This window comes from Myotis daubentonii, chromosome 14 (genome assembly GCF_963259705.1).
Source record: "Myotis daubentonii chromosome 14, mMyoDau2.1, whole genome shotgun sequence".
Classification (NCBI taxonomy): domain Eukaryota; kingdom Metazoa; phylum Chordata; class Mammalia; order Chiroptera; family Vespertilionidae; genus Myotis; species Myotis daubentonii.
In genome coordinates this window covers 34,011,397-34,038,688 of record NC_081853.1, presented here as the reverse complement: position 1 = coordinate 34,038,688, position 27,292 = coordinate 34,011,397, and the positions used below count along the sequence as shown (strand labels likewise).

The 27,292-nt window shown below is 47.9% G+C and overlaps 1 protein-coding gene across 4 annotated transcripts in view; it reads right to left on the bottom strand.

The window, feature by feature from the left end:
* Positions 1-25,020, bottom strand: part of CPNE4 (copine 4) — a 347,796-nt gene extending 322,776 nt beyond the window's left edge. Inside the window, exon 1 of one of the 4 annotated variants that reach the window (XM_059663961.1) lies at positions 24,899-25,020. In XM_059663961.1, the coding sequence (XP_059519944.1) occupies positions 24,899-24,951 (53 nt within the window). In that variant the 5' untranslated portion in view covers positions 24,952-25,020. Of the gene's footprint in view, positions 1-3,277; positions 3,562-21,364; positions 21,537-21,584; positions 22,027-24,898 lie in introns of those variants that run through there. The other 3 variants (XM_059663964.1, XM_059663962.1, XM_059663963.1) reach the window with 3 other exon arrangements.
* Between the last annotated feature and the right edge of the window lie 2,272 nt (positions 25,021-27,292).

The following is a 27,292-nucleotide window of genomic DNA, read 5'->3' as shown; positions in this document are numbered from 1 at the left end:
ATCAATACATGTGTGGGGTAATGACAGTAGTGACCCCAAGAGGTGGGAAATGAAGGACAAGGTCTGAGTTGAAGCTGAGCTGAATTGTGCTTGATTGCTGGCAAACTCATTCTGCACCACTCTCTCCTGAGGTGGGCACACCGTGGTGTCCTGAGGGCTCCCAAAGGTGAGCTGAGCTCTAAGGATGCTGGCTGCTCTAAGGATGGCGGCTGCTCTAAGGATGCTGGCTGCTTCAAGGATGCTGGCTGCTCCAAGGATGGTGGCTGCTTCAAGGATGCTGGCTGCTCCAAGGATGGTGGCTGCTCTAAGGATGCTGGCTGCTCTAAGGATGGTGGCTGCTCTAAGGATGCTGGCTGCTCTAAGGATGGTGGCTGCTATTGGAAGAGCTTCAAGAAGACGTGGGCAGCTCTATAAAGAAAGCCCCTTCTTCAATAGCCTTAGGCCAGAAGGTCCTGGAAATCTGCTTTCAGGTAGGAATGGTGCGCTCTCTGGGCGCTTTCAGATCCTTCCATAAGGGGGCAGCATAGAGAAGATGACCTAGCCACATCCTCTGGGTCCTCCTTCTGGGGAGTGCAGGGGCCAGGCATGGTGAGTTTCCCAGGGACTGGGGTCAGGGCCAGGGCAGCTGAGAAGGAGGAAGGAGGAAACAGGGGGTAGAAGTGATCGCTTTGTTCATTAGACTACTTGGTTTTTCCTTCCCCAATACCCATATTCTTTTTATTTTTACTTGTTTTTCTTAAAATGTTTTCAATGCCGAAGCTATCTTAACCTTTTTCTTGTCTAACACTGTCATCTGGGAGTAGGAAATGTACTCTAATTACATGGGAGTGTGTCCCACGGTATATGGGGAGGAGCACACTTCCATTGTCTTGTAATGTTTTATGTCCTTGGCTTGTGTCTTTCACAAGATACTTACTTAAATCACTCCTAATAAAATGTGGAACAAAACTGTTTGATGTATTCACTGATCGTATATTTATTGTCATTGCTTTCTTTTGCTAACAGGATGCAAAGATTCTGCACATCAAGTTACTTTCAGGAGCCAGAGAATCTGTTCTCGGTGGCTTATCTTTAATCTGCAGCGTCGCTTTGGCCCAAATCACTTCACATCTCTGGATCTAGGCTTTCCTTATTCATGACATGTGAAGTTGAATAAAAAAATGTCAAAATTGCCTTTTGGCAAAAACATTCTAGGGTAGCTTAGAGTGAGGCTTCTGTTTTCCACCAGGGCCATGTTCCTTCCCCCTTCCTTTCTGCTACAGGAACCCCTTTAACCAGGTTTCAAATAACGACGGAAGAGAAGGAAAGATCAAATAGACCCTAAGAATCACTACACTGTTCTTGGAAAGAAAGGGAATCGTTTGTTTTAACTACACACACACACACACACACACACACACACACACACACACACACACACACACACACACGGTATATAATACGCCTGAATGTGAACATTTTAATAATCAATTATAATGCACCAATGAGAACATTCTCTTCTGAGCAGCCAGCAAATATTTGGTAAAGGGATTATTTCTTTACTTAAGGGCAAAAATCAAAAGGCCACAAGCTAGGGGACCCAGCCACCCTGTATCTCCCAAGCAGTGCTGCTGACGAGGCTAAGCCTTCAAGAGGACCTGACGGAACAATCGCAGAGAAATGCCAGCCTCAGGGGGAATACACTCAGAATCTCCAGCCTCCATGGCTAGGCTGTCATCACAACGTATCGGTCACATTTCATTCCAGTCACTGCCACAAAAGACCCAAACACTGGGGTAAGAGGGCTGACCAGGCACTGCTATAAATTGGTTTCAGCTCCTAACACACACCTACTATGAAAACATCCGAGAACACAAATTAAATGTGCATATGATGAGCAACAAAAACGGGAGAGCTCCCTGACCTATAGGATTGGACCATGTGAAAGGCAAGACGACCTCTAAGATCCTTTCAACCCTAATCTGCTGCAATAAAAAGAAACCAAAACTCCAATGACATGCCAGGCATTACGTCCTGAATGGGACTCCACCGTGTCAGACCGGCCACACTAGGAATCCCAACTGAAACCTATGACTCCCAGGCTCGCTCAGCTCTCCCCCAGTCAGCCCACCAGCCCCCAAAGCAGTGCGCTGGCTCCCCCGAGAGCTGACAAAAATTAGTTGAAATGTCAACCACCAAGCTGAAAATTAGATTTCAATGCCGTCTCTTGTATTTAGACTTCCAGCCTAAGTAGCAGCATAAAGTGACTGCTAACCAAGGTAGCTCTCAGATAAACTGGATGTTTCCCCTGAGCACATCACCAGCAGACGAGAAACGGCATTTGGGGGGGAAATATGGAAACTAGAGAGGAGATGGCAGTACCCCCAGGAGAAGTCAAAGGGGCCCTGAAAGAGCGAAACAGCTTCCCCTGAAACGTTCCCTTGGAAAATACAGCAACAGCAACAACCAAAATGACCGGTACCACTTAGCTTTCACTTACACCAGTCCCCCTGCTGCACTGAAATTTTCTCTCCTCTCCAAATGTTAACATCCTATTTGCAACCCCAGTTTATATTTCTTCTCTGTAAGACTTTCCCAAGCCCACCCACCCTACAAAAAAAGGCTCCATTCCCTGGGCTCAAAACATGTCTCGTTTCACTCGCCCAGCAATAGCGCTCGCACTGTCTCGCATCATCTCACATTTTTGTTTTGTGACATCATGCAACAATTACACTATCACTTGGCTCCTCACATGCTTGTACCTTGATTCCTAAATTTGATGTTCGCTCCCTGAAAGCAAAGTCCATCATCATTTTTAGCTTTTTTCCCCTAAGGCAGTAAACGGCACAGGTGGGTGCTCAATATATGCTCGTCGACTCAGGAAGGCAAACCAGGAAGGAAGGAGTGGAGGAAAGGTAACAGAACAAAAATCTCTCTCTCTCCCTGCAGAGCGTGAAGGGAGACCCGTCTTGAGGGAGAAGGGATGAAAAACTCATGCAAGCGAAAGACAGGCTGCACCCGGGAGGCACCTCAAACGTCTGCAGAACTGAAGGAAGGATGGAAGGAAAGGAAGACTGGGTGGGAGGAAAGGTGAATGGAAAAAATGAACAGGAAGACAATGAGGAGGGGAAAGGAAGAGAGGGGAGGATGGAGGGAGAGAGGGATGGGAGGAGGACAGAAGACCGGAAGAAAGGAAGGATGGAAAGAAAAATGGAAGGAAAGCTAGAAGAAAGGGTGGGAGGAAGGAGAAGGGAGAATAAAAAAGAGGGGCAAGGCTGGGATGCAGGACAAGTCTTACCCTTGGCTTTCCGAGTCTTCCATGTTTATCCTCGGTCCCTTTCTATTTCCGGAATATCTCTTGGTGCCTTACGGGCCCCCCAGCACCTGGTTCCAGGCTTGCTGATGCACCTGCATAAAGCTGTGTGTGACCCCCTTCCAATGCTGTCTGCTTCACAGGTCAGCACCCACCATGTCCTGCCCAGAAGTGCCACCAACCCTGGGAAGTCAGCACCAGGAAGGCTGCCTTTCGTGGCCCAGGACTGAGAGCTCTGGAGGGCGTCTGGGTATAAGCCTGAGGCACCACTGGCTCTCCACCAGGAGGTGCAGTGGGAGGCCTTCTCCTCTTATTTGTGCCAAGGCATCACATGACCCCCTCAGTCCACCGGCTTCCCAGGCAGCCCATCAGGGAATCCGGGCTCCAAGGCTCCATGGGGTGGGCGCAGGGGAGTGCCTTTGAGGACACTCATTGGCACACAGCCATGCCTCCCTCTCTGCCAACCCCCCATGGCACTGCCATCATCCCTCCTCCACCCGCCTCCTCCATCCACCCCCCAGGGCCTCGACACTCAATTCAGAGTGTGCCCAGACAACACAGGAAGGCGGCAGCCTACATCTTGGCAAACGCACAACTCTTTGTGACAACCCCATGAAAGATCCCAGGCAGCTCCGGCTTCCCAAGATGTCTCCAACTCTACTGTTCTCCTTTCCCTCTAACAGAATAACCATGAGTTTGTGAATGTTAATGTACTTTAAAAAAAAAAAATTGCCATGGGGGAACACATCCATTGAAGATACAATGAAGCAACTCTGGGTGGGAAAAGGAGAAGGTCTATGCCTTAGGGAGGTCCCTACACCCCTGAATCTGGATGCAGACTTTAGTCTGTGTGTTCACTTTTCAGGCAAGGAGTCCACAATTCTCAATAGATGCTCTAAGGCAGCGGTTCTCAACCTGTGGGTCGCGACCCCTTTGGCAGTCGAAGGACCCTTTCACAGGGGTCGCCTAAGACCATCCTGCATATCAGATATTTACATTACGATTCATAACAGTAGCAACATTACAGTTATGAAGTAGCAACGAAAATAATTTTATGGTTGGGTCACAACATGAGGAACTGTATTTAAAGGGCCAGAAGGTTGAGAATCACTGCTCTAAGGGAACTGTGATCCAAACAAGATTAAAACTACCACCCTATACGAGGCAAGAAGTGGGGGGAGGGGGAGTTATCCGTCAGGAAAAGAGGGCTTGCTTCGTTTGTCAAACACAACTGAAGTTCATGAAAATGCATTTCCTAAAATTAACCTATTTCTCTAAGGTGACCATGAAATTTTAATATAGGAGCTTTCTTCCCCTTCCACTGCACATCTCAGAGGTACACCTGTCTTTGTACCCATCTATCGGTCTGTCTGTCTGTACCCACAAGCCCTGCAGCCCATATCTGCTGTGATCGCAAGAGAAGGCCATTTAAACCTGTGACACTTCATTAAGCACCTGCCCACCGCCATCCCGGCTCTAAATTAAAGTAACGCCATTCCAAATGCACAAGCCTTGGAAATGCGCTCCCTCCTGCTCGTCCAAACAGACTCTAAAAACGAAAATAGGATGAGTGGTTTTCAAGGAGGTTGCAGTCTCAATATACCAAATCAGTGTCTTGAAACTTAAACTATTGCTGGGAGAATAACCGGGCATAGATGAGAAATATTTAAGGAAGCCCTGACACAAGCCCCGCTGAGACAGGAAGGGTGATTCGACTGCTGCAGAACACAAGGGGGCCGAGCAAAACCAGGGCGATGCACTTGAGCAAGCACCGACACACGGAATAATGAGAAAATCTGCTCTATCACTTTATTTAAAAAAACAAAAAACTGTTAGCAAACTCTGCCGCTGTTAATCACTGCTCCCATATGGCATGGCTGCCACCTTTATGAATCATGTTTTATCTCGAAAAGAGTGTCCTTTATCACCTTCCCTTTGGCACGTCTCTCGGGAGTTGTGAAACAAGAACATGGGGAAAGCTCTGAGGGTCTCCGTGCCAGGATCAGCATTTAGCAATCGGACAGGCGAGAAAGCTGCACGTGGTGAAAGCTGTACATGGTGGCCAACTCTGGGAGGCCGACTGTTAGCATCTTCACTTCCAAGCTGCAGAAACGGGGCCGCCTTTTCCTAAAAGGAACTTCACCTCTAAGGCTCTGCCTCGATTGCACTTGAAATCTTCTAAGCCCTGGGTGGGGAGTAGCTAGAAGACTCGGGTAGCTGTTGTTTTAGATGGAGGGTTTAAATAAATTTGATTCAGAGGAATGGGCACGGTATTGCACCACACTGTAGCACTAAAAGACAAACTTGGTCAATGACTGTAAACATACATTAAATGGGGCAGAAGGAGATACACATGTAAAGGGGTAAGGACGGTTTACCGTGATGCACATAGCATTTGCCCAGTTACTTGAAAACACGGAACAATAGAGGTAACCAATACGAAACTCAGGATTCAGGGAAATTTGCCTTAAGGCTCTCCATTGACACAGTGATGCCACTTTACGGAACTGCAACATCAGCCAGACTTCAGCAGATCAAAAAGCAACCTCTCTGCCTCTCGCCCCGAGACTAATGGCTTTCAGAAGTTCTGAGTATTAGGAGCTCTCCGAAACTAAAAGCCCAGAGAGGAACAAATTCAGCTCCCCAGTGGAACTGGGCAGTCTGTCCATGCAACACGCCTCCCACCCGTGGAGCCTAAAGGGAGCAGATGCACTACGTACGTGGCACAAACTCTATCTTTCCAGTGTCGGTCCTGTTCTGTCCCTCCTGCCCTTCTCTTCCCCAAAAGGGAGAAAGTGGTCTGGGTTCTGCGGGTGGAAGCCAAAAGCTTATGTGTGGGCTTCCCCTCCTCAGCCCAGGGCTGCCCAGGGTCCCCCTGCACTCGGCTGCCTGACCTGCCACGGTGCGTAAGTCACTTACCAGGATGGGAGGCCGGCAGGGCTGCTGCGTCTGAGCCCAGTGCTCCGGAGGCTGGAGTGCCTGGAAGGAAATCCCGGGAGCAGCCTGGGACCAGGACGCAGAGGCTGAGGCTCTGCTCACCTCTCAGCAGAGGCAGCGTGTCACCCTCCCAAATGAGTGGATTAATCAATGATAACCCCGAGGTCAGGTCTGTGGAACTGAGCAGATGGAAACCCCGGCGTTTTTTCCCCCAGCAAAGAGGACCGTGGGAACTCCAGTGACTAAAGGGGGACATGGCATATGCTCTGAATCAGGAGTCAGCTACCCAAATCATTCCACAGAGCCAGAGCCTTGCTCCCAGGTTGGCACATGTCCTATTTCTCCGGGGGAGGGGGGGGACAGGGGAAGGGGGGTTGGACGGGGGGGGGGGGGACGGGGGGAGGGGGGGACGGGGGGAGGGGACACTAAGAGCCAGGACACTGCCATCACCTCTCCCCCTTTCATCCCCCACTAAGTGATCAATCTGGAGGTGTCTCCTCCTGGAACAATAATTTTGGAAACTCGTGGAAGTGTATGATTTTGGTACGTGAGTGAAGGGACCTTAGGCCCATCTGGCACGTGACCAAGATTATGCCGAGAGCCGCCGAACACAAATCCATTCTTCAAGCCCATCTCCATAAAACAACTCAGAACAGACATTAAGCAAAATGTTGATGCGCTCAACTCAAATCCCTTTGTTTCTCTCCATGTAAGACACTTGATATCACTGCCAGCAGGTGGTCATGCTTGTTGACCCTTCCTAATAATTCCAGCTGATGCTAAATGAATATGACAGGTGGTGACTCTCGAGGCCGTGGCTGTCGCTTTGGCAGACTGGGGTGCAAGGCACCAAGACTGTTTTACCTCCTCTCTCTCTAACATTATGTAGAATAGCCGTGCAAGAAGGATCCTTAAGAGATCAAATCTAACACTTTGATTTTATAACTGGGGAAATAAAACTCAGACCATAAGTCATTTATCTTGAAATGCATAATCATTCATCCTACAAGCTCCTACTGTGTACAAGATCTTCACAATGCATAGCAACAAAATTTTATCAGTGAGCCCTGGCCAGGGTGGCTCAGTTGGTTGGGCATCATCTGAAAGGTTGCTAGTTCTATTCCCGGGCAAGGCACCTGCCTGGGTTGTGGGCTCCATCCCCCGTAGGGGAAGTGCAGGAGGCAGCCGATCAATGTTTCCCCTTTACATCAATGTTACTCTCTCTCTCTCTCTCTCTCTCTCTCTCTCTCTCTCTCTCTCTCTCCTTCTCTCCATTCCCCTCCCTTTAAAAATCAATAAAAAATATTTAAAAATTTTTTTTCACTTAGATATTCAATCCATATTTCAGAATAATATTCCCTTGGATTTTCTGAAGTCTATGTACATTTCCCACCTGGAGATGGCCAAACAGAGATATGCCCCAAGTGCAGGTGTTAGCAAACTTTTTCTATAAAAAGCAAGGATAACAGGCTTCATGGGCCATACAGTCTCTGTTGCAACTACTGAGCTCTGCCATGGTAGAGTGAAAGCAGCAAGAGGCAGTAAGAGGTGTGACTCTGTTCCAATAAAACTTTATTTACAAAAAAAATAAAAATAAAGTCTGCATGCTGGATTTGACCCAGGAGCTGTATATTGCTGACCTCTGCCCTCGTGGGATCTCATATGACAATGACCTCTTTGGGCTGCAGATCTCAAGTTTGCTTTAATTGGGTCTTATTTCACCTCAAAATTCCCTTAGATTCGTTAAAAAATAACAGAATAAGGAGCTAAGGGCGTGAACGTTATAACCAGCTATTATAATTACTCGGACAGCACAGGGAAGGAATGGGAATCAGAAATAGAACTGTTCCTGACCAGCCACGCAAAGACAGAAGTTTCCACCTAAGTAACCAAGCCCTGAGCCTCCCTAATGAATGTGATGTCTTCTCCCCAGCGAGGGACGATGATGTTCCCATGATATTAGGTAGGTTCCATCACCATGCCACTCCCATAGAGAAGAACTCTCATCCATCCCTGCTGGAGGCAAGTCTCAGCGAGGCTGCTTAGCGTGGTCGGCAAGGCAGACACCGGGCAGAAGTGAAGGGTCAGTCGGTACGCAGGTCTGATCTTCTGTGAGCCCATTACCTGGGCTCACATTACAGGGTGGGCGAGTGAGAAACAGGTGGCCCAGCTGCCTCCCTGTTTGTGCGGCTTCAGAGAAAGGGGTTCTCCGAAGCGGCCCTTGCAGCCTGCAAAACCAACAGGGTTCATCACGTGGAGTGAGTGTGTGTTGCTCACATGAGCCCATCAAGTCAGAACTTGAGAATTCTGGGCAAAAGCTCACAACTTAAAAATAGCACAAGAAACCTGGCTCAAAGGGCTCCCAGGCGATGGCCCTCAGGAGATGTATCTCAGACACCCGAGGGATGTGAAGGTGCAACGGTGATTCAACAATCACTTATGCCTTAGACCCTCCTGTAAGTGCTTCTTTCCAGAAAGGTATTTCCTCCAAAAAAGTTACAGTCCCCTGGCAAAATGCGCGCTGTACCCTGGGTGCTGTGTGCAGGAATGCCTGCTGCCCCGGGTCGACCATCAGAGACGCTCGTGTCCAATTTCAGCGTTGAAGGGAGATGACAAGTGATCATCTAGCATCTCGTGGTTTGGGTTGGCTTGTTTTGGCTATGGGATGTGCTATCAAACATCTGGACAAACATTTTCAAAGTTTCTCCATGAACCAGTGACCCAGATGTTTGGTGTCGAAAAAATAAACAAATAATTCGACAATTGGCAGATCCCCTTCCTAACTTCTCATCCAAGGATCCGCTACCTCTAAATAAACCGCACTAAGCTTGCTGCACTATCCCCCTTAGTTCTCTGGGTTCCATAAAAAGAAAAGGCAATTTGGATTCACTGATCATCAATTGAGAGCCACACTGTTATGTCGGCTCTGATTCCGTTGATTGTACTTGGTAAAACCTAACGACGCCATAAAACATCCCGAGTCAGCCAGAGAGCGCGCGTCAGTGTCGGAACAACCACGGACCATTACACACTGAAGGAAAATGCCTACTAGGACTTCTCATTCCCATTAGATAATGAGTGAAAATGATGGGGAAGGGCAGTATTTCGGTCGTTAGCCCGCGATTAAACCCGATTCGGCTGCCAACGTTACATCAAATCTGCAAGCCCTCGAGCCCAATCGCGCATCTACTTTTCTTCCTATTACGAGGCAGCGGGAGTGATCTCTCAGCATGCTCGGGCTTCCCTTGTGATGGCAACACGCGTCACAGTCTTTTATAAACTCTATCTTCTTAAATGCCCTCCGCTGGGACAGAGGTCCTTCAGTGAACAGCAAAGCCACTATATCTTAGCTTGCTCTGTGATTGGCAATTTAATAGTTGCTTTTCCTTACCACAGACATATGCATACATACATACCATACATACATACATACACACATACATACAAAAAGGAAAATCCAAAGCAGGTTCCACTTTTCTGTAGGGAAGTCACCATCACTAGAAATATAAGCTAAAGCTTGAGAGACTCTTGTGTTTAAAAAACATGACTGAGAAGAGATGAGAAGTTTCTCATCTTTCATGGCGACCAAAGTCATTAAAACAAATTAGGGTTCAGAATCTGAGAATGATAGAGCTACTTGCAGTGCCATGGTTCTCAAAAGGTGAATCACTCTGTTGTAATTTCTAAGACGGTACATGTTGACAGATTTAACCCAAATAAACAAACGCTCTTGGTGGGTTTTCCATAATTGTTGAAAGTATAAAGGGGCCCTAAGACCAAAGAGTCTGAGAACCTCTGGTTCACTGGAAGTAAAATGGTTTTTAAGTTTGTTTTTTCTTCTCTGCCTCCCACTAGCTGTGTGACCTTAGCCAAGTTACTTAGCCTCTCTGGTCTTCCATTTTCTATGCAACAGACTATTCTTCGCAAGCCTGCTTCCCTACTGAAATATAATATCCAGGAGGTCAGGATTATGCCTGTAGTGTTCATTCTCTTCATTCCATAGTCCCAGAGCCTAGCACAGCCCATTGCTTCATACATAACAGGGTCTCAAGAAATAATTTTTTGAATTGATTGGCAGGAGGCTGTGAGGATTAAATAGGACAATATGGGGAAAGTGCTCAGTGAAGCACCTGGCACATGGCAAATGTCATAGGTGCTCAGTAAATGTCAGATCCCTTTCTTCACCACTAACGCTGTTCTCAGTTGCACCACACAGGAGAGAAAATGCACAGTTTACCTATAGACAGTGAAAGCTTCAGGTCCCCAAACTAACAGCATTAACATCACCCGAGAAAGTATCACAGCTACCAATTATCTGGCTCCAACACTAGCCCCACTGGATCAGAAACTCTGGAGGGGGCCACCAGTCTGTGTTGTAACAAGCCACTCAGGAGATTCTAATTTGTGCCCAAGGGTGAGAACCGTGGCTTTAAGATATGCATGGAGTCTCCCTGAAAAAAAAGTATTTTATGATAGTAGCATACAGGACTTCGATAGCAGACAGTTCTCCGTTGCTGGATGCCTAGGATCTCTTTTGGACAAAGGTAGGAGATACAGAAAGTCAACCACAACCAACATCTGTTTTGGGCCTCGCAGGGGGGAGTGACTGATTCTGGATTCTGGTTATGCGTCTGGGGGCCAGTGCTGAGCACGCTTTGCGTTTGAATAAAGCTGGCACCAGCAGGAACAGAGGATGTTATACCTTGGAGAAGCCTCGGCATAACCCTCGAGTCATCTTTGTGGCCAGGCATAAAACCTGGGGGAGGGAACAGAGGTGGGCGAGGAGAGAGAAGGAAGGTAACTGGTTGTGTCTGTAGCTCTAGAAAGCATACATTTGATCGCTGATTTCTAGTTTTCACAACTCCCTTGCAACACAGCAAACCACTACCATTAGGGAAATTACTCATGAGTTCTAACCTTTGAGGGATGCCGCCAGCCGATAACAGCTGCAGTTTGAGTAAATTTCCATATGCCTGCAACAAGGTGGGCGCTGGGGATGTACAGATGCACACTGCACATGTCGCGGCTCACAGCTATCCTAAGGCGTGGGCACTAACATAGTCTCATTTCACACCTGTAGAAATGGAGCTGCAAGAGATTAAGCAGAGGTGGGATTCAAGCCCAGGAATGCCTGACTCCAAATGTGTGCCCTTCGCGAGTAATTCTACCTATGTATATCCAACAAAGAGAATAGTCTTGCAAATATAATGAAGCACTTTCTAGATAGGGGCTACGATTCAAAGTTAATGCATAAACAAAACCTCCCGTAATAATCCTTGGAAAGAATCCCATCAATTGTTCACCGAGTACAATGTTATATTGTATTACACACACAATGTTGTGCGGAACTATATCTGTGCAATCTCACACATTAACTTAGATTATAGAATATAGAGCACACAGTCAAAACATGAATATTTTTAGTAAATGAGAGAAGGTGTAGAGTTGATTTTAAGGAAGTTAAATGTACATGGTAGCCACCCACAAACAGGCCATAGGCTAAGGGAATGGGCAGGCACACAAGGTAACAGAAGCAGTGCTCTATGTATCAGAAGGTTCTAGCAGGAAGTACCTGGAAAAGCTTGTATTATGCCCGGGGAGAGGGCACACCCGAGCCTACGGATGTTATAAGGCAGGGGTGGTAGCACAGCCAGACCTTGAGGGCAGGTGAAGGAGGATCTGAGCCTTCTTGAGAGAAGCTGACATACAGGATGGATAAGAAACAAAGATCATTTGAACCAAGGATTTGAAAAAAACACCCTGGTCTTAGAAGTTGAGTTGGGATACCCTAGATTTGAGCCCTCCCCTTCTTCCCCAGTTGCTAGTGCTGTGTCATTGACCCAATCCTATCTAATAAAAGAGAAACATGGTAACTGGCGTACGACCGCTATCCTTCCCATTGGCTAATCAGGGCAATATGCAAATTAACTGCCAGCCAAGATGGCGGCCGGCAGCCAGGCAGCTTGAAACTAACATGAGGCTTGCTTGCTTCAGTGACGGAGGACTCCAACGTTCCCCGCCTGCCGCTGCAGGCCTCTGAGCTGCAACTCTAAGCAACTATGTAACAAATACAGAAGCTAAACAAAACCCCAGCTTTAGTCCCCCAGGCTTCAGCCAGCAGGATCGCAACATTGTAAGCAAAGGCCAGAAACCTACTTTCAGCAGCAGAGGCCTAAGAGCTGGAGCCAAGCCTCAGAGCTAAAGCTGGCCCAGAATAAAAAAAAGAAAAAAAGAAAAAAAGGAGCGGTTGGGAGCTTCAGTCACCCCCAGCCTGAAAACAGCCCTCAGCCCCTCACCCAGACTGGCCAGGCACCCCAGTGGGGACCCCCACCCTGAAGGTTGTGTGACCAGCTGCAAACAGCCATCATCCCCTCACCCAGGCTGGCCAGGCACCCCAGTGGGGACCCCCAGCCTGAAGGATGTGTGACCAGCTGCAAACAGCCATCATCCCCTCACCCAGGCTGGCCAGGCACCCCAGTGGGGACCCCCACCCTGATCCAGGACACCCTTCAGGGCAAACCAGCCGGCACCCACCCGTGCACCAGGCCTCTATCCTATATAGTAAAAGGGTAATATGCCTCCCAGCACCGGGATCAGTGGAGCCGCGAGGCCTCCCGGCACGGGGATCAGCATGACAGGGGGCAGCACCCAAACCCCCTGATGGCCCTGTGGCTGTGTGTGTGACAGGGGGCGGGGCCACAACCTCCCTATCCACCCTGCTCTTTTCGTGACAGGGGAAGGCACCCCAACCCCCTGATCGGCCCTGCTCTGTGTGTGACAGGGTGCAGCGCCCCAATCCCCCTCCTCCCCACGGACCCTGCTCTGTGTGTGAGAGTGGTGGCGCCCCAACCCTCTGATGGGCCCTGCTCTGTGCGTGACAGGGGGCAGAGCCCCAACCCCCCTGATGAGCCCTGCTCTGTGAGTGACAGGGGGCAGCACCCCAACCCCCTGATTGGCCCTGCTCTGTGCGTGACAGGGTACAGAGCCCCAACCCCCCTGATGGGCCCTGCTCTGTGAGTGACAGGGGGCAGCACCCCAACCCCCTGATTGGCCCTGCTCTGTGCGTGACAGGGTACAGAGCCCCAACCCCCCTGATGGACCCTGCTCTGTGAGTGACAGGGGGCAGCGCCCCAACCCCCTTATGGGCCCTGCTCTGTGCGTGACAGGGGGTGGCGCCACAACCTCCCCATCGACCCTGCCTTGACTGTGACAGGGGACAGTGCCCCAACCCCCCAATTGGCCCTACCCTGAGCATGACTGAGGGTGGCATCACAACCTCCCGATCGCCCTGCTCTGTGCATGACAGGGGGTGGCGCCCCAACTCCCCAATCGGCCCTGCTCTGAGCCCGACCAGGGGCTGCACCTAGGGATTGGGCCTGCCCTCTGCCACCCGGGAGCAGGCCTAAGCCAGCAGGTCGTTATCTCTCGAGGGGTCCCAGACTGCGAGAGGGCACAGGCCAGGCTGAGGGAGCCCCCTTCCCCCCGAGTGCACAAATTTTTGTGCACCGGACCTCTAGTCTATATAATAAAAGCCTAAGGGACCATTATGGTGGAATGATCAGAATGACCGGTCGCTATGATGCTCACTGACCACCAGGGGACAGATGCTCAACACAGGAGCTGCCCCCTGGTGGTCAGTGCATTTCCACAGGGGGAGCGCCACTCAGTCAGAAGCCGGGCTCACTCACGGCTGGCGAGCACAGCAGTGGTGGCAGGAACCTCTCCCGCCTGCACAGCAGTGCTAAGGAGCAGCAAGCCAAGCAGTAAGGAGCAGCAAGCAGGCGGGCAGGAAGGAGCGAGGGGTCCTGGACTGTGAGAGGGTGCAGGCCAAGCTGAAGGACCCCTCCCCCTTCCAGTGCACAAATTTCATGAACTGGGCCTCTAGTTGGTTATAAAATGGGACTAATAATATTGGATCCACAGAATATGTATTTATAGTGATTGTGTATGTGTTTGTTTATATAGTGCAATAATTTTATTTCTTCTGCAAGATAAACATGTATAATCTGAAATAAATTAAAATTACTTCTTTAACTGAGGACAGAGAGCAGGAGTGAGGGAGTAAGAAAAACTAATGCTTAGTGCACACCTATGATGCAGGTCCTTTGCTACTGTATATAGCTTTATCTCTATTGTTACAAATGAGGGACTAAGGCTCAGTTAGAAAGGTTTAGTAATTTCCCCTAAGCCAAACAGGTACTGAGTGGCAGAACCAGGATTTGAATCAAGTCTGGCTACCTTCTAAGCTTACACCATTATCGTAACAAAACTTGACAAATATTTGTCTTTATCAAAGTGCATTACAACCTAGGGGTTTTTTGTGGGTTTTTTTGGGCACATTCCTGAATAAGAATAAGGAAGAAAGACACAGCATTGATCATGAAGTCAACCAAGATTGCTTGACCAACCACTAGATGCCTCGCCCTGTTTGGGGTTCAGTAGTGAACAAAACAGGAAGAGTCCTGCCCTCATAAAGGGCCCAAGGACCTCCAACCAGCATCAGCGGTGATCCCACCTTGCTGATTGCCTCATCTGGAAACTGGGAAGGGGTGTGCCTAATCGTGTGTGACTGTCCAGCTCTCGGAATCTCTGATTCCATAGGAAACGTTTATCGTCCTGTCCTTTAAAATTCATTCAGGCCATCAGCTGCCCCCAAAATCAACGATTTCCACCCCTTCCCTCTAATCAGGCCTTTCCTCCAACATGATTCACATGCAATCAAGTCACAGGATTTATGGAGCAAAATAATTCAACTGGGCTTCTCAGGAGTTTTGCCATCTACCTGGCCAGATAAAATTAACACACCTGCCCCAGGGTGCTCACCCCAGGTTCACATCCACAGGACCTCAGGCGCAAACCTCCCTGAATGTTGCATTTTGTCGCTGACATCAAATCAGGCATCCCCGTGCCCCCAGTGCCTACTAATAAATTAAAAGCTTTTCTGTCACTTTAATGAGGCTGATAAAGCATTCCTTGCCACCATTGTACTGTCATTATTTTCCATTTTTGTTCATGCTTGTATGTGGCTCATACACCTTTCTCAATATGCTAAAAATGGAACCCTTATTTAGATTGTTCCAGACACACCACTTAGCGGTAAGGATCTTGCTGTTATATTTCTATCACGTTTCCTTTAAAAATCACGTTCCTGTTTACATGGAGGAAGTCAATTGCATAGGCATTTATCTCTTGATATTGATGAAATTAGTGCATACAGGGCAGTGGTACAAGCTGAGTGGATTTAAGAACCTCGATTAGCACCATTAAATATATATAAGAACCAAAGTGTATGCGGAGTGGAGATTCCCCTCCCCCTTCTTCTCCACAGACCCTGTTCCCTGAAATACAAGGAGAGGGGGGGAAAAAAACGCCTGAATGTGAAGGACTTGAGGGACCATTTTCCAGGCTCTTTGCTACAAAGCCAGTGACTCTGGTATGTCTTGCCCACATCATTTGTTCAGCTCTCTCCTCACACTTTCCACTGCGGGTTTTCATGTTTCTTCTCACACACCTGTCTGCCCCTCAGACCTGCGACTTCAAAAGAGATGAACTTCACGTTTATGTCCAGTGCCTACCATAGCTTTTGGCATTAAGGCTGTGATCAATTATTATTCAACAAACAAATGAGACCCTTCTGTAGATGTGGAGGCAGAAGAAAGAGGCTCAGAGGGAAAGGAAAGGAAGAAGTTCTGGGAGCTCTCAAGAGAAAGGGCACAGGAACTAGTATTTGCCTGCCCACCAAAATTCCAGACACTAGCCTGGCCGGTGTGGCTCAGTGGTTGAGCGTCAACCTATGAACCAGGAGGTCACGGTTCGATTCCCGGTCAGGGCACATGCCCAGGTTTCAGGCTTCATCTCCTCCATGCAGGAGGCAGCCAATCAATGATTCTCTCTCATCGTTGATGTTTCTATGTCTCTCTCTCTCTCCCTTTCTCTCTCTCTTTCTAAATAGCAATAAAGAAAAAAATTAAAATACCGGAAACTTTTAAACACTTCACATTGACAATCATTATTAGTTCCATTTTCCAGATGCTAACACTCATGCAGGTGAAGTGATTCACTCAAAGGCCCGCAGCTTGAAAGCTATAAACCCAAGATTCAAACCAGGTAGTTCTGGATCCCGAGTTCTGCCTCTGAGCAGCCAGACTCCAGACTGCCAGGCAAAATCCTGAGAGCAGTCAGGCTGCCCAGCCACTGGGCAGCCCAACCAGGCACTGGAAGCGCCCCACCTGGTGCTGAAGGCGAAACCTGTGTCCCCTCTCTGCAGCGAGGTAATTTGGGCTGGAGAGTGAGAGGTGACCGAAAAACCCATACTTCACACCTGGGCACCTCCTTGGGGTTCTGTCAAAACCCATCTCTGAGCCTTCAAGTCCCTCTCATGGTCCGGGGAGGTGGGCTCCGCCGGTGCTCTGGCGCCCTCTAGCGACCATCCTCTCTAATGCCAACTAGCTCCCACCCTTCCCTCTTGCCTCACCAACCCCTAGGGCTGCCTTGGCCTTGGACCCCTGTCAACCTGGTTTTGTTCCTCTTCTCTCTCGAAGAGAAACATCTTCCCTACAGATGTTTGGGATCTCTCGGATAAGGAAGGCCTTTTAGTCAATATACCTTAACCCTCAGAAGGTTTCTAGAATTAACCTGAAATACTGTAGTTTCCCCCTGATGTTTTCTAGTTTTCTAAATAATAAGAGATAATTGTGTTCTGCACCAGAGATAGAAAAGCAACATTTTAGAAAGTTTGTTCATTTTGCATGCACCTTTCATTTAAAACAGAAAAAGGGATTCCCCTGTGGGTTCCTGGAACTGTAAACACACATAACATCTCTGTTTACATTACTGACTCGGTTGTGACATTTAAAATAGGAAGCTAAGACCGCATGAGCAATTCTTCACAAAACATGCACATTAACAGGCATGGCTGCAGACAATGACTTTGTATAAATTTAATCATCTCTATTGGGTAAGTATTACACTGGCTCCTAGAGACAGCAATGTAATAAGTCCCAAGCCTACTCCTCCAAACCCTCCAATGGATGTGGGATTCCCACCCCTCTACGCCCCCCCCCCCCCCTGCCAAACCATCCCCAACTCAGTAAAGATTATCAGTACATGTGGCGCCAGAGATTGGCGCCACCACAGTAATTATCTCCAGGGAACTTGAGTCTCTCTATGAGAGGAGTAATCAACAGGGCTGTTGAATGAGTCCCCTGATCTTGAGCAAGTCATCTCTCTAAGGTTCAGTTTCTGCATCTGTCAAACTAAACAGCTCGAGTCCATAGATTATCCCCACATTCTCTTCCTGTTCTGAGAGTCATAGATTCGAAGTGATGAAGTTGTTGTTCACAGCATAGAGATGAACGTACCACAGGCCAGCGTAGGTGGTCGCCCCCTACCCCCCTGAGTGTACTAAAGTCATAGGACTGGAATAAGCCTTCTCAAATTGGTATCCTGGTCACTTTCAGCTCTTCAAGACTTGCCTTCAGGTCTTCAGTATTTACTGAGCTAAGAGCTATGGTTCACAATCGCTTTCCTGAGAAGACAGCAGCCAAATAAAGGATTCCCTGGGATTTGCCAACTTAAGGAAAACATACTATGAATCATATATATTTAGTAGTTCATGGACTAAACAGAAAGCTCCACATACATGGGGTTTCTAGCAGAGAAAAGACTGAAAGTATTGTGCAGTCACAAGTTTTATTAGATACCCACTGGTTGAATTCAATGCTAATGGAGGCCTTGCTATATAGTGTCTATTTCAAGTAACATAGAAGAGACAGTACATCCTGCCTGACCCAGTTATGGAGTTTGATTTTAGACCTGCCATCAACCTTCACATAAACACCTTACCCAAAAAATGCATTTGTACTCTAACCCCTTAATTTTCATAATATGCTTGCCTCAAAAGAAAAACCATTGTAGAATTTTTAGGACCATCCTAAAAAGCATGAAGGTCTTGTAATCTGTTCTTTACCATCTACATTCAATCAGGAGAAAGTCAGAGTCGAATGCAACTCTATTATTGTATGCCGCGAGGTCAGTTCTAATGCACTATAGGATGGTCTTGAACCATGTGACATTTTTAAATGCATTTTGAATTTTCTGCCTCGATATTTTGTGACTTAATATACTGACTACGGTTGCCAAGGAAATATGACTTGGGGTTATATATGGATCCAAAGGGGCTTTGTGGTTTAAAAAATATATTAACAAGACAAAAATGGAAAGATCAAATACAGAGAACAAATGTAGCTTTTTTTCCCTTCAAAATGCATACCGACCTGCAGGCTATGTCTCTGATTAAAAAGTACAAAGACTCAAGAAGTGGCTTTCCCAGCTCCAGAAGAGACTTTCTCCCAATCAGCCAAGTTGCCACCATCAGAGGAGCCCTCTCACCTTCTGTTTGGGATTCAGATCCCTGTGAAAGTGTGCGACACTGATTACACACATGAGCCACTCACCTCCAATATGTTTACCTCCAAATGGAAAGTCCTTTCTTTATGTGACTAAAGGTGGCCATAGTGGTCCAGCGTCTTACAAATCAGGGAGCTTATAAAAGGAAGACAGAGAAAGGCACAGCACAAACCATATAAATACATTCAGTTATGTTCCAAAAGATTCAAATGCAGATGAAAATAGAGATTCCACCATTAACCCATTTTTTTAATCCATAATTATTTCTTAGAGTCGGTATAACTTTGAAGTGTTCAATCATGATGGCGGACTCAGTCTGAAGGTGGGAACAAGCAAAGCTGCTGTTCGTTGGAAGACTATATAAAACATCTCTGGAAACAGATAACATCTTTGCTTCCCATTAACTGAAATGAGGTCTTTTTAAATTAAAAATCCTCATGCAGATCAAGAAACACTTGAATGCAAGACACTCTTTAATTAAAACTTCTAAAAGCAGGCTCCCCTTAAGACAAACTGATGAGTCAAGCAAAATGCTATGTTGCCACCAGATAGCTGGAGATAAACAGAAGTCTGAGAAGCACAATTAAAAAACAACTCAGAAAGCTCAGGGCAATTATTTTAAAAGGAATATTTAGAAGCTCCAGTAAAGTGGTTGCCCCATGCTGGGAAGTACAACGGACCCCATCTGCGCCTGCTCCCACTAAAGCAGGATGGGCCTCTGTCTGGAAGAATAAAAAGGAGGCTGACCACTCAAAGGAGAGGCGTAGGTCTGGGACGGCGAGAGCATTCACATGATAACACAGGACTAGACCCTTGGTTCCATTATAGGCAAGCTCTTGCCACTCAACCATTCAACACTGCCCAGAATTTGACATCCACTCCTTCTATGAACTGACACTTCCTTTTTTTTATGTGATGACCAGGGGACATCACCTGGTTTTGATGTGGTTTGAGTTTGATGCTGTAAAACCCTCAGAATCTTCCCATCAGGGACAATGAGTAGAATCTGGTCTTTATTAGGACCCACTAGTACTAGTAACACAGGTGTTCTAACCGTAATTGCCAATCCTATTTTTATCCGCCTCCCAGGTGTGACCACCTTTGACCTACTCTGAGCTCAACCCCCTGGTCTGCTAGAGCGACTTTGTTCAGCCTTTCTTTAAAAATGGACAGGCAAATCAAACGAATTTAACCTAGAGGCAGCAGCTCAGTAAGGGAAATGAAAACATCAGAAGTTATCGAATGGAAGCCACAGCCATCCTGAGCTCTGTCTTATCTGCTGGGTCATAAAAAGAAACGGGACCTTCCTAAACTTAAAGGGCATAAAAAAAAAAAAAAAGGAAAGTTGTTGCTTCTCTCTGACTCCTGGGGGATGTGCTATGCAGTTTAACCAGTATATACTCACTACAATATATCATCCTGGATTCAAAACACCTAGGCTCTAGGAAAGGGGTGTGTGTGTGTGTGTGTGTGTAGGGGGAGGGTGTTGTTTGAGAATAGGGATGCTAAGAGGGCAGTAGAAAGAAGGAATGGGCAGAAAAGAATATTTCATTTGAAGATAAAGTAGTTTTTCCATAAGAGCACGGTTTCAGGAGAACACTAGTTTAGAGTACCTTGGACAGCAAAAAAAAAAAAAAAAAAATGCTGTTTAAGAAACCGAGAAGCAACGAGCCAAGAACCACCAGAGCAATGCATTAAAAATTCCTGGCAAAGCAGCAAGAGGGTGAGGAGTTGGCTTTGCATAGTTTTGGACGCAGGTGTAGAGGAGCAGGGAGTCTCCCAAAGGCACTGAAATCCTAGGGCATCGGCGGGTCGGTTGGGGCAGGAGGGGGGAGGGGGACTCTGTTATTTCTCTAGCAACGTTTCCCCGGGCTCTCCCCCCTCTCCTTCTGCTTCCTTCCCTCCCCCTCCGGAACCCCCATGGCGCGCACTTCACACGCTCCAGGGACGGGATCTTCAACTCTGCAGCCGGCGATTTCTGCGGGAGCCTGGCCAGCTCTGGACTGGAAGCCAGTCTCGTAAGGCCGCCGGGGACGCGGCCGGGTCTGGGGGGCCGGTGAAAACCAGGGCCTTAAAGCCCACCCACCCACCCACCCACTTCCTTCAGGAGGAAGGATGGGTGCATCTGCTAAGAGCATCTCTCAGCTTCTCCTTCTCCCCACCGGATGGTCATCGACACTCATTAGACTTGGCCTGGGGCACCTCCTAACTGTCCCCCTCGGTCCCACCCTAACAATCCGGGGCGTCTGCGATGCCACATCTCTTCAGTCGGCTGTGGCTAGCGCTTCAGGGGTCCCTCCAGCCCTCGCCCTGTCCCCTGACGCCCCTGGCGACTTCACTTCACAGAGCAAGGCGTGCTGAAGAACTTGGCTGAATCAAGGGACTTGCAAGCCTATTGATTAGCTTAAAGCCCGGTAGCCCCGGGCGAGCGCGACGGGAGAATTGGGAGGTTTTGTAAAGAGGTTGGGGAGGAGGCAGAGAGGCCGAACCCACCGCCATAGGTGAAGCCATTGGAAACCACTCCGATCCCCCAGCGCTTTCTCGCCAGCGGAGGGAGAGCAGCAACTTCGGCCAGGACTCCGCTCCCCTCCTCCCCTCGGTCTGCACCTGCCCTGCCCCCTCCCCCCTCCCGGACTTCCAGGACCGGCCACTCGGCGGGCGCACCGGGTCCCCCTCCGCGCGGCCTCCCTCCCCACGCGCCCCACCTCCCCACGCGCCCCACCCTACCTGAGCGAGCTGGGCGAGCTGGAAGGGATCAAATCAAAGTTCCCTCGCATGAAAGCCTGTGCTTGCAGCCCATCCTTACCACCACCACAGCGGCGATAAACAAGCAAATCCGAGCGCAACCCAGGGCATCTCAAAAGTTGGTCTTACTGCGCAGCAGCCCCAACACTTTGCAACCGCAGCGCCCCCGGAACACAGGAATGCAGAGTTGGCGTTTGCTTACCTGGGTGTGCCAACCTCGAGGAGTAGAAAGAGAATTCGGCCCAGGACCGGTCTGCCCCGCCCCCAGGATGCAAAATGCAAAATCCGGCTTTGGAGTGGAGGTGGTCGGTGTGGAGTGGTGCAGGGGGGCTCGGGCTTCCCTCTCCCCTCCCTCTCGTCCTCCGAACCAGTTTAAAAGCAGCGGATGGAAAAGATGCTGGGAGGAGAGTTTGGTCTCTCCGGAAACCCTGACTCCATTCTTGGTGATGGGGGCTGGGGAAAGGAGAAAACGTTGCGGGGAGCAGCCTGGTCCTCAGTGAACTCAGAGTAAAGTGGCAGGTACTGGGGGAGGGAGGGAGCGGAGAGGAGCCAGGGAGGAAGAAGGAAGGAAAGAGAGTAGGGGAGGCGAGCGGGTGGCGGGGAGATGGCAGCTTCTCAGAGAGATTTCCACCTTCTGACGAAACCCATGCGCCCAGCAACCCGCGAGATACTAGTTGGGAAACCTCCGCGCGAGCGCCCCCTGGGGGGTTCCGGCGGCGAGAGCGCTGCCCCGGGCACGCGAGTCCGCGGCCCCGCCCCGGGCTGGGCGGGTGACGCGCGGTGGTCCAGCCGCGTCCACAGCCCAGGCTCCCCGCCCAGCGCCATCGCTCACACCTGCTCCCGGGGACAATTCAGTTCTCCAAGTGCGTGGACCGCATCGCCACTTGGGGGTGGAGCGGTCCTATCTGCGAGCGGGTGGGATTGATTTTTTTTTTTTTTTTGCACAGATTCAAGGAAACTCCTTGGGTGCATGTCCACTCCCACCAAAAAGGAAGAGATCGCTCACCTCGTGTATGATGGGAACCCGACAATTATTTTTTTTAGTAAATGCATGAAAAAATGAACGGACAACCTGGCTTTTTGTTCATGCCTAATGTCTTTCTGAATACATCCATCTCACAAATAAGATTTTTTTAAGTGCTTAGGGAATGCCTGTGCATAAAAATAGACACAAACACGCTGACTGGTGGAAGGGGGGACCACTGCCTCATGTTATGAAGCACTTTAGAAAGTGTAGCTTCCCTGTTCCAAACTTATTCAGCCACATTCAGACAAATGAGCAATGGGGGAACGTATTGTGTCTGATTGTTTCTACAACAGAAGATACACTGGACAACTCAGCATGTAAATATTGTCAGAATCACAAATCAGACTTCAGAATCCGTAGGGTTCAGAGAAGACTGACATTGAGGTGGCATGGAGGATGCCACAATAATACGGATAGGGACCTAGGGCCGTCAGAGGGCCTGCACTCCATCCTCTTTCAGTGGTTCTCAACCTTCCTAATGCCGCGACCCTTTAACGCAGTTCCTCAAGTTGTGGTGACCCCCAACCATAAAATTATTTTCGTTGCTACTTCATAACTGTAATTTTGCTACTGTTATGAATCGTAATGTAAATATCTGATATGCAGGATGTATTTTCATTGTTCGCGACCCACAGGTTGAGAACCGCTGAAACCAGTCTCCCTTCATGTAAGGCGTTATCAGCCAAGCGCCTTTCACCAACCACAGAGCTCTCAATTTCAAAGTCATAGAAGGAGAAATAATAGGGTGAGGGGCAGGCGCCCCACTAATAGTTCTGTGGTGGCAATGAAGAACTTTGAAAGGAAGAAAAAAAGCCCTTCAGAAAGAGAGAAAAAAAGACATTTTCATCCCCAAGTCACCTCTCAAGATCTTCTAAAGTAGGAAAACATTAAGCATGGTCCCTAGAAAGGATCTTAGGGGGGTTGTCTGTAGACGGAAGCTCCTTTGATTTGCTTTGATTGGAAAAACTTGGGTGGGGTCATGTGATTGAGCACATGCCAATCATTGTGGCCTTGGGATATGGGAGTGCACTAATGCACCGGGCCCCCCACAGTGCGGGAGCACTCAGTTCGCACTATAGCCCTCCTGGAGCCAGAGTGTCGCCCCACCTGGTTCACACAGAGAGTGAAACACAGGGCCGGTTCCCCCAAAGGAAATGCAGGGTCTTCCTACCGAGAAAGGAGAGATGGATGCTGGCCAGGCAACGTCAGCATATGTTCACTAAATATAAAAATATTAAGTCCGAAAATATCCCTTTCAGGTTTAATGGAGACGTAGCCTCAACGGTTAAGTTTGAGCTGGATTGAACTAAGAAAGATGAAAAGAAGAGGAAGGAAAGTCATTAAGCATTTCCTTGCATGTTGCCTGTGTCCTCTGAAATTTAAGTCCCATGAAGGCAGGTCCTACTCTGTTTTGTTGTCTTGTTCATGATTATAACCCCAATGCCCAATGCCTAATGCAGTGTGTACTACTTAGCAGGTAACCAACAAACATTTTGTTAAACTTTTTTAAAAATTTTTTAATTTATTTTTATTTTTTAAACTGATTTTAGAGAGGGGGGAAGGGAGAGGGATAGATAGAAAAATCAATGAGAAATATCAATGGCTGCCTCCAGCATGCCCCCTACCTGGGCAATGTTATGACCTCTTGATTCATGGGCCAGTGCTCAACAACCACTGAGCCACACCAGATGGGCTGTTAAATTTTTAAAAACACCTTAGAGATCATTCAACACAAATCTCTTATTTTATAGGTAAGAGAAAAAGAATCAAGATGTGCTGAGCAGGTAGTTTCCAGACAATCTGGTAGGCACTCTATTGACCATCCCATTTAATTTTCTCAACTACTTACCTGAGTAGGTTTTATTATATCTACACACATACACACACAACTGGGTTTATAGTGTCAGGATAACCACACGAGGGAACACAACTAGTTAATGGGAGAACCCCGAGTGTTCACTGAGGCAGCCTCTGAAGGACCAGCTAAGAGTAACTGGACATGAACCTGAGAACAGAAGTAATAGAGCCGGAACCCATAGGGAAGAGCCCAGGGCTCTCATGTGTGGTCCCCCGTGTTAGAAGCATAGACACACAAATGAAACGCAATGCACAACGTGTGACAAATATGCTCTCCTCTGCCAGCAACCTTCAGCTCCCTAATTAGAAACAAACAGTCGCCTGCCTGCAAGCCGGTGTGCAGAACACACGTGCAACTTTATGCCAGAAACTTGGATTTTTTTTTCTCAAAGCATGACACTGAAGGTAAATTCAGAGAGGCTCCTTGCAGGGCACAGAAAGCAGAATTTCCCCCCACGTCTCGCATGAAACCAACAGCTCATCTCTACAGATAGAGACACCTAATCAGCTAATGAACTAGGGTCGCAGCCATTGAATGAACTAGGGTCGCAGTCATCGAGCCCACAGCAAGCTGCTCACCAGAGTCCCTCCGACAATGGTGACAGCCAAACCCCCTGATCTGTATCACTCACCTCCTCCCAACTCTCCTTTTCATGGATGCTGAGCTGCTGGGTTCCACAGCCATAGTCAAAATTCTCTGGAGCCACGGCGCCGCCGGTGTTCCCAAGCCGCAGAGGAGGCTCCAGCTCTGGGTAGCTTCACCAGCCCGGTCTCTGTTTAATAACATAAGGGAAGGCATTCGCTCGCTGTCCTATGCCAATATGAAAGGCACCTCACCCATCAGTGTGACAAGTGCAATGCTGGAACGGAGCCAGGGAACAAAAGGGAAGAAATGTGGATTCTTACCAAGGCAGTTGATACCATGTTTTAAAGGGCAGCAGATGATGAAGGGGAAAAGCAGGCAGAGTCGGTGCCCCGCGTTAAAAACCTTGGATCCTTCCCTGAATGAGTCAGGATGAGCATTTTGTTTGGAAATGGAATTTCTGTCTTCTTTCTTTCTTTCTTTCTTTCTTTCTTTCTTTCTTTCTTTCTTTCTCTCAGCTGTAGGATGGTTCACACTCAACTAGTCAAGGGGGCTGCTGTAAATAACAGGATCTATTTTTGAGGCTTTGGATCAAATAAGAACCTTGAGTTTCTCCCTAGGGTTATTTATAGCTCAAAATGTGTTTTTGTTTTGTTTTTTTTTATTTCATGTGATTTTGAGAACTGACTGATATGTCTACCTCTGGTGTTTCGGTGCATGCCTGAGATGGGTTGTATTATTGGAAAGCAGAGAGCAATGCTCTAAGAAAGCCCTTCTGATCTGCTAAGAGTTGAGAGAACTATATGTCGCAAGCTGCTGCAGGGAACTCACTTCCACTGTCTGTTATTCTTCTGTATGAGGACCCTATTTGACCCCTGGTATCTCCAAAGCCATCACTAACCACTTATGCCAGGAAGGGGCGCCTTATACTCTTGCCTACCTGTAGGTGGCATTAAACTCCCTCTAGCAGCCGAGTCTCTAGCTTGTCTTCATGGCATTTTTAAAAACCAGAGGCAGAGAACTCTTTCTTTCTGAGATTTTACATCTGACCATTAGTGATAGCTTAAAAGACACTAAATCAACTCTATTATTTTCAAGTAAATTATTCCATTTATCTCTTCATTAGGTCCCTCAGTCATGCCTCTCAGCCTCATTTTCTCCTTGTGAAAAAGAAGGTATTTTGAATTGAACTCCATCTCTGGGATTCTGGTTTCCATCTATATGATGTCTGCCCAGCCACACCACTCCTGGTGTTTGTGATAAACTCATTAAGACGCCATTCCTTTGGGTTTAAGGGGTGTTCGCATGCAACTCTTCCTGAGTGGCAGCGTCTGCTATTTGCCTAGCCTATATTCACTTTCGTTTGTTTTTCCTTATTAAGAATAGCAGTTTTGTGGGAGGTGGCAATGTGCTCAGCCCCCAAACCCACATTTTCCAGCCTTGCTTGCAGATGGGGTGGTCATGTGATGAAGATCCAACCCTGCACTGTCTCATATGGTAGCCACGAGACACATATAGCTGCTTACATTTAAATTTATTGACATGAAGTAAAATTTAAAATCCATTTCCTCAGTGACACTAGCCACATTTTATTTTTTTAAAACACGTTTTTATTTATTTTAGAGAGTGAGGAAGGGAGAGGAAGAGAAAGAGAGAGAAACATCATCAACGTGAGAAACATTGATTGGCTGCCTCCTGCAGGCCCCCTACTGGGGATTGAGCTGGCAACCAGGGCATGTACCCTGACTGGGAATCAAACCTGCGACATTTTGGTGTTTGGGATGACACTCAACCAACAGATCCACAGTGGCCAGTACACATTTTAAATGCTATTAGTCACAAGTGGCTAGTAGCTACCACCTTGGATAGTTCCAACACAGGACATTCCCAGCATCACCGGAAGTTCTGCTGTACATGCTGGTCTTGCCATTGCGATGTCAGTGGAAGTTATAGGGCAGTTTCCATGATCATCTTAATAGGGAGGGAGAGCCTGACTCAGCTGGCCTGTTCCTTTATCCTCCCCACCCCTGCCCTTCTTTCTACCTAAAGGAGAAGGTGGGTCAACCATCACGTGACTGTGAAGCAGCAGGCATTTGCTAAGGCGGGATAAGCAGAAAGATAAAAGGAACCTGGGTCTTGATATCATGAAGGCAGGCATGTTATCATCCATTTTACTATGAGGAAAATAAAGCCATTATTTTCAGCTTTTTGTTACTAGCAGCCCAATATTACTTCTAACTGATAGATCTTCAGACACTTACCTGGACAATTTTCTATTAATGGCTTTGGATAAGCAAGTTGCTTTCCAGTTTCCTTTTCCTTTAGACAGAGCTGGGGACAATATCTTGGTTAAAAGAAACAAAACAATCTACTTTCCTACCAAGAGACAATTATTAGTCATTCCTTTAAATATGCCAGGGGGCCAAAAGGGGGGGGGGGGAAA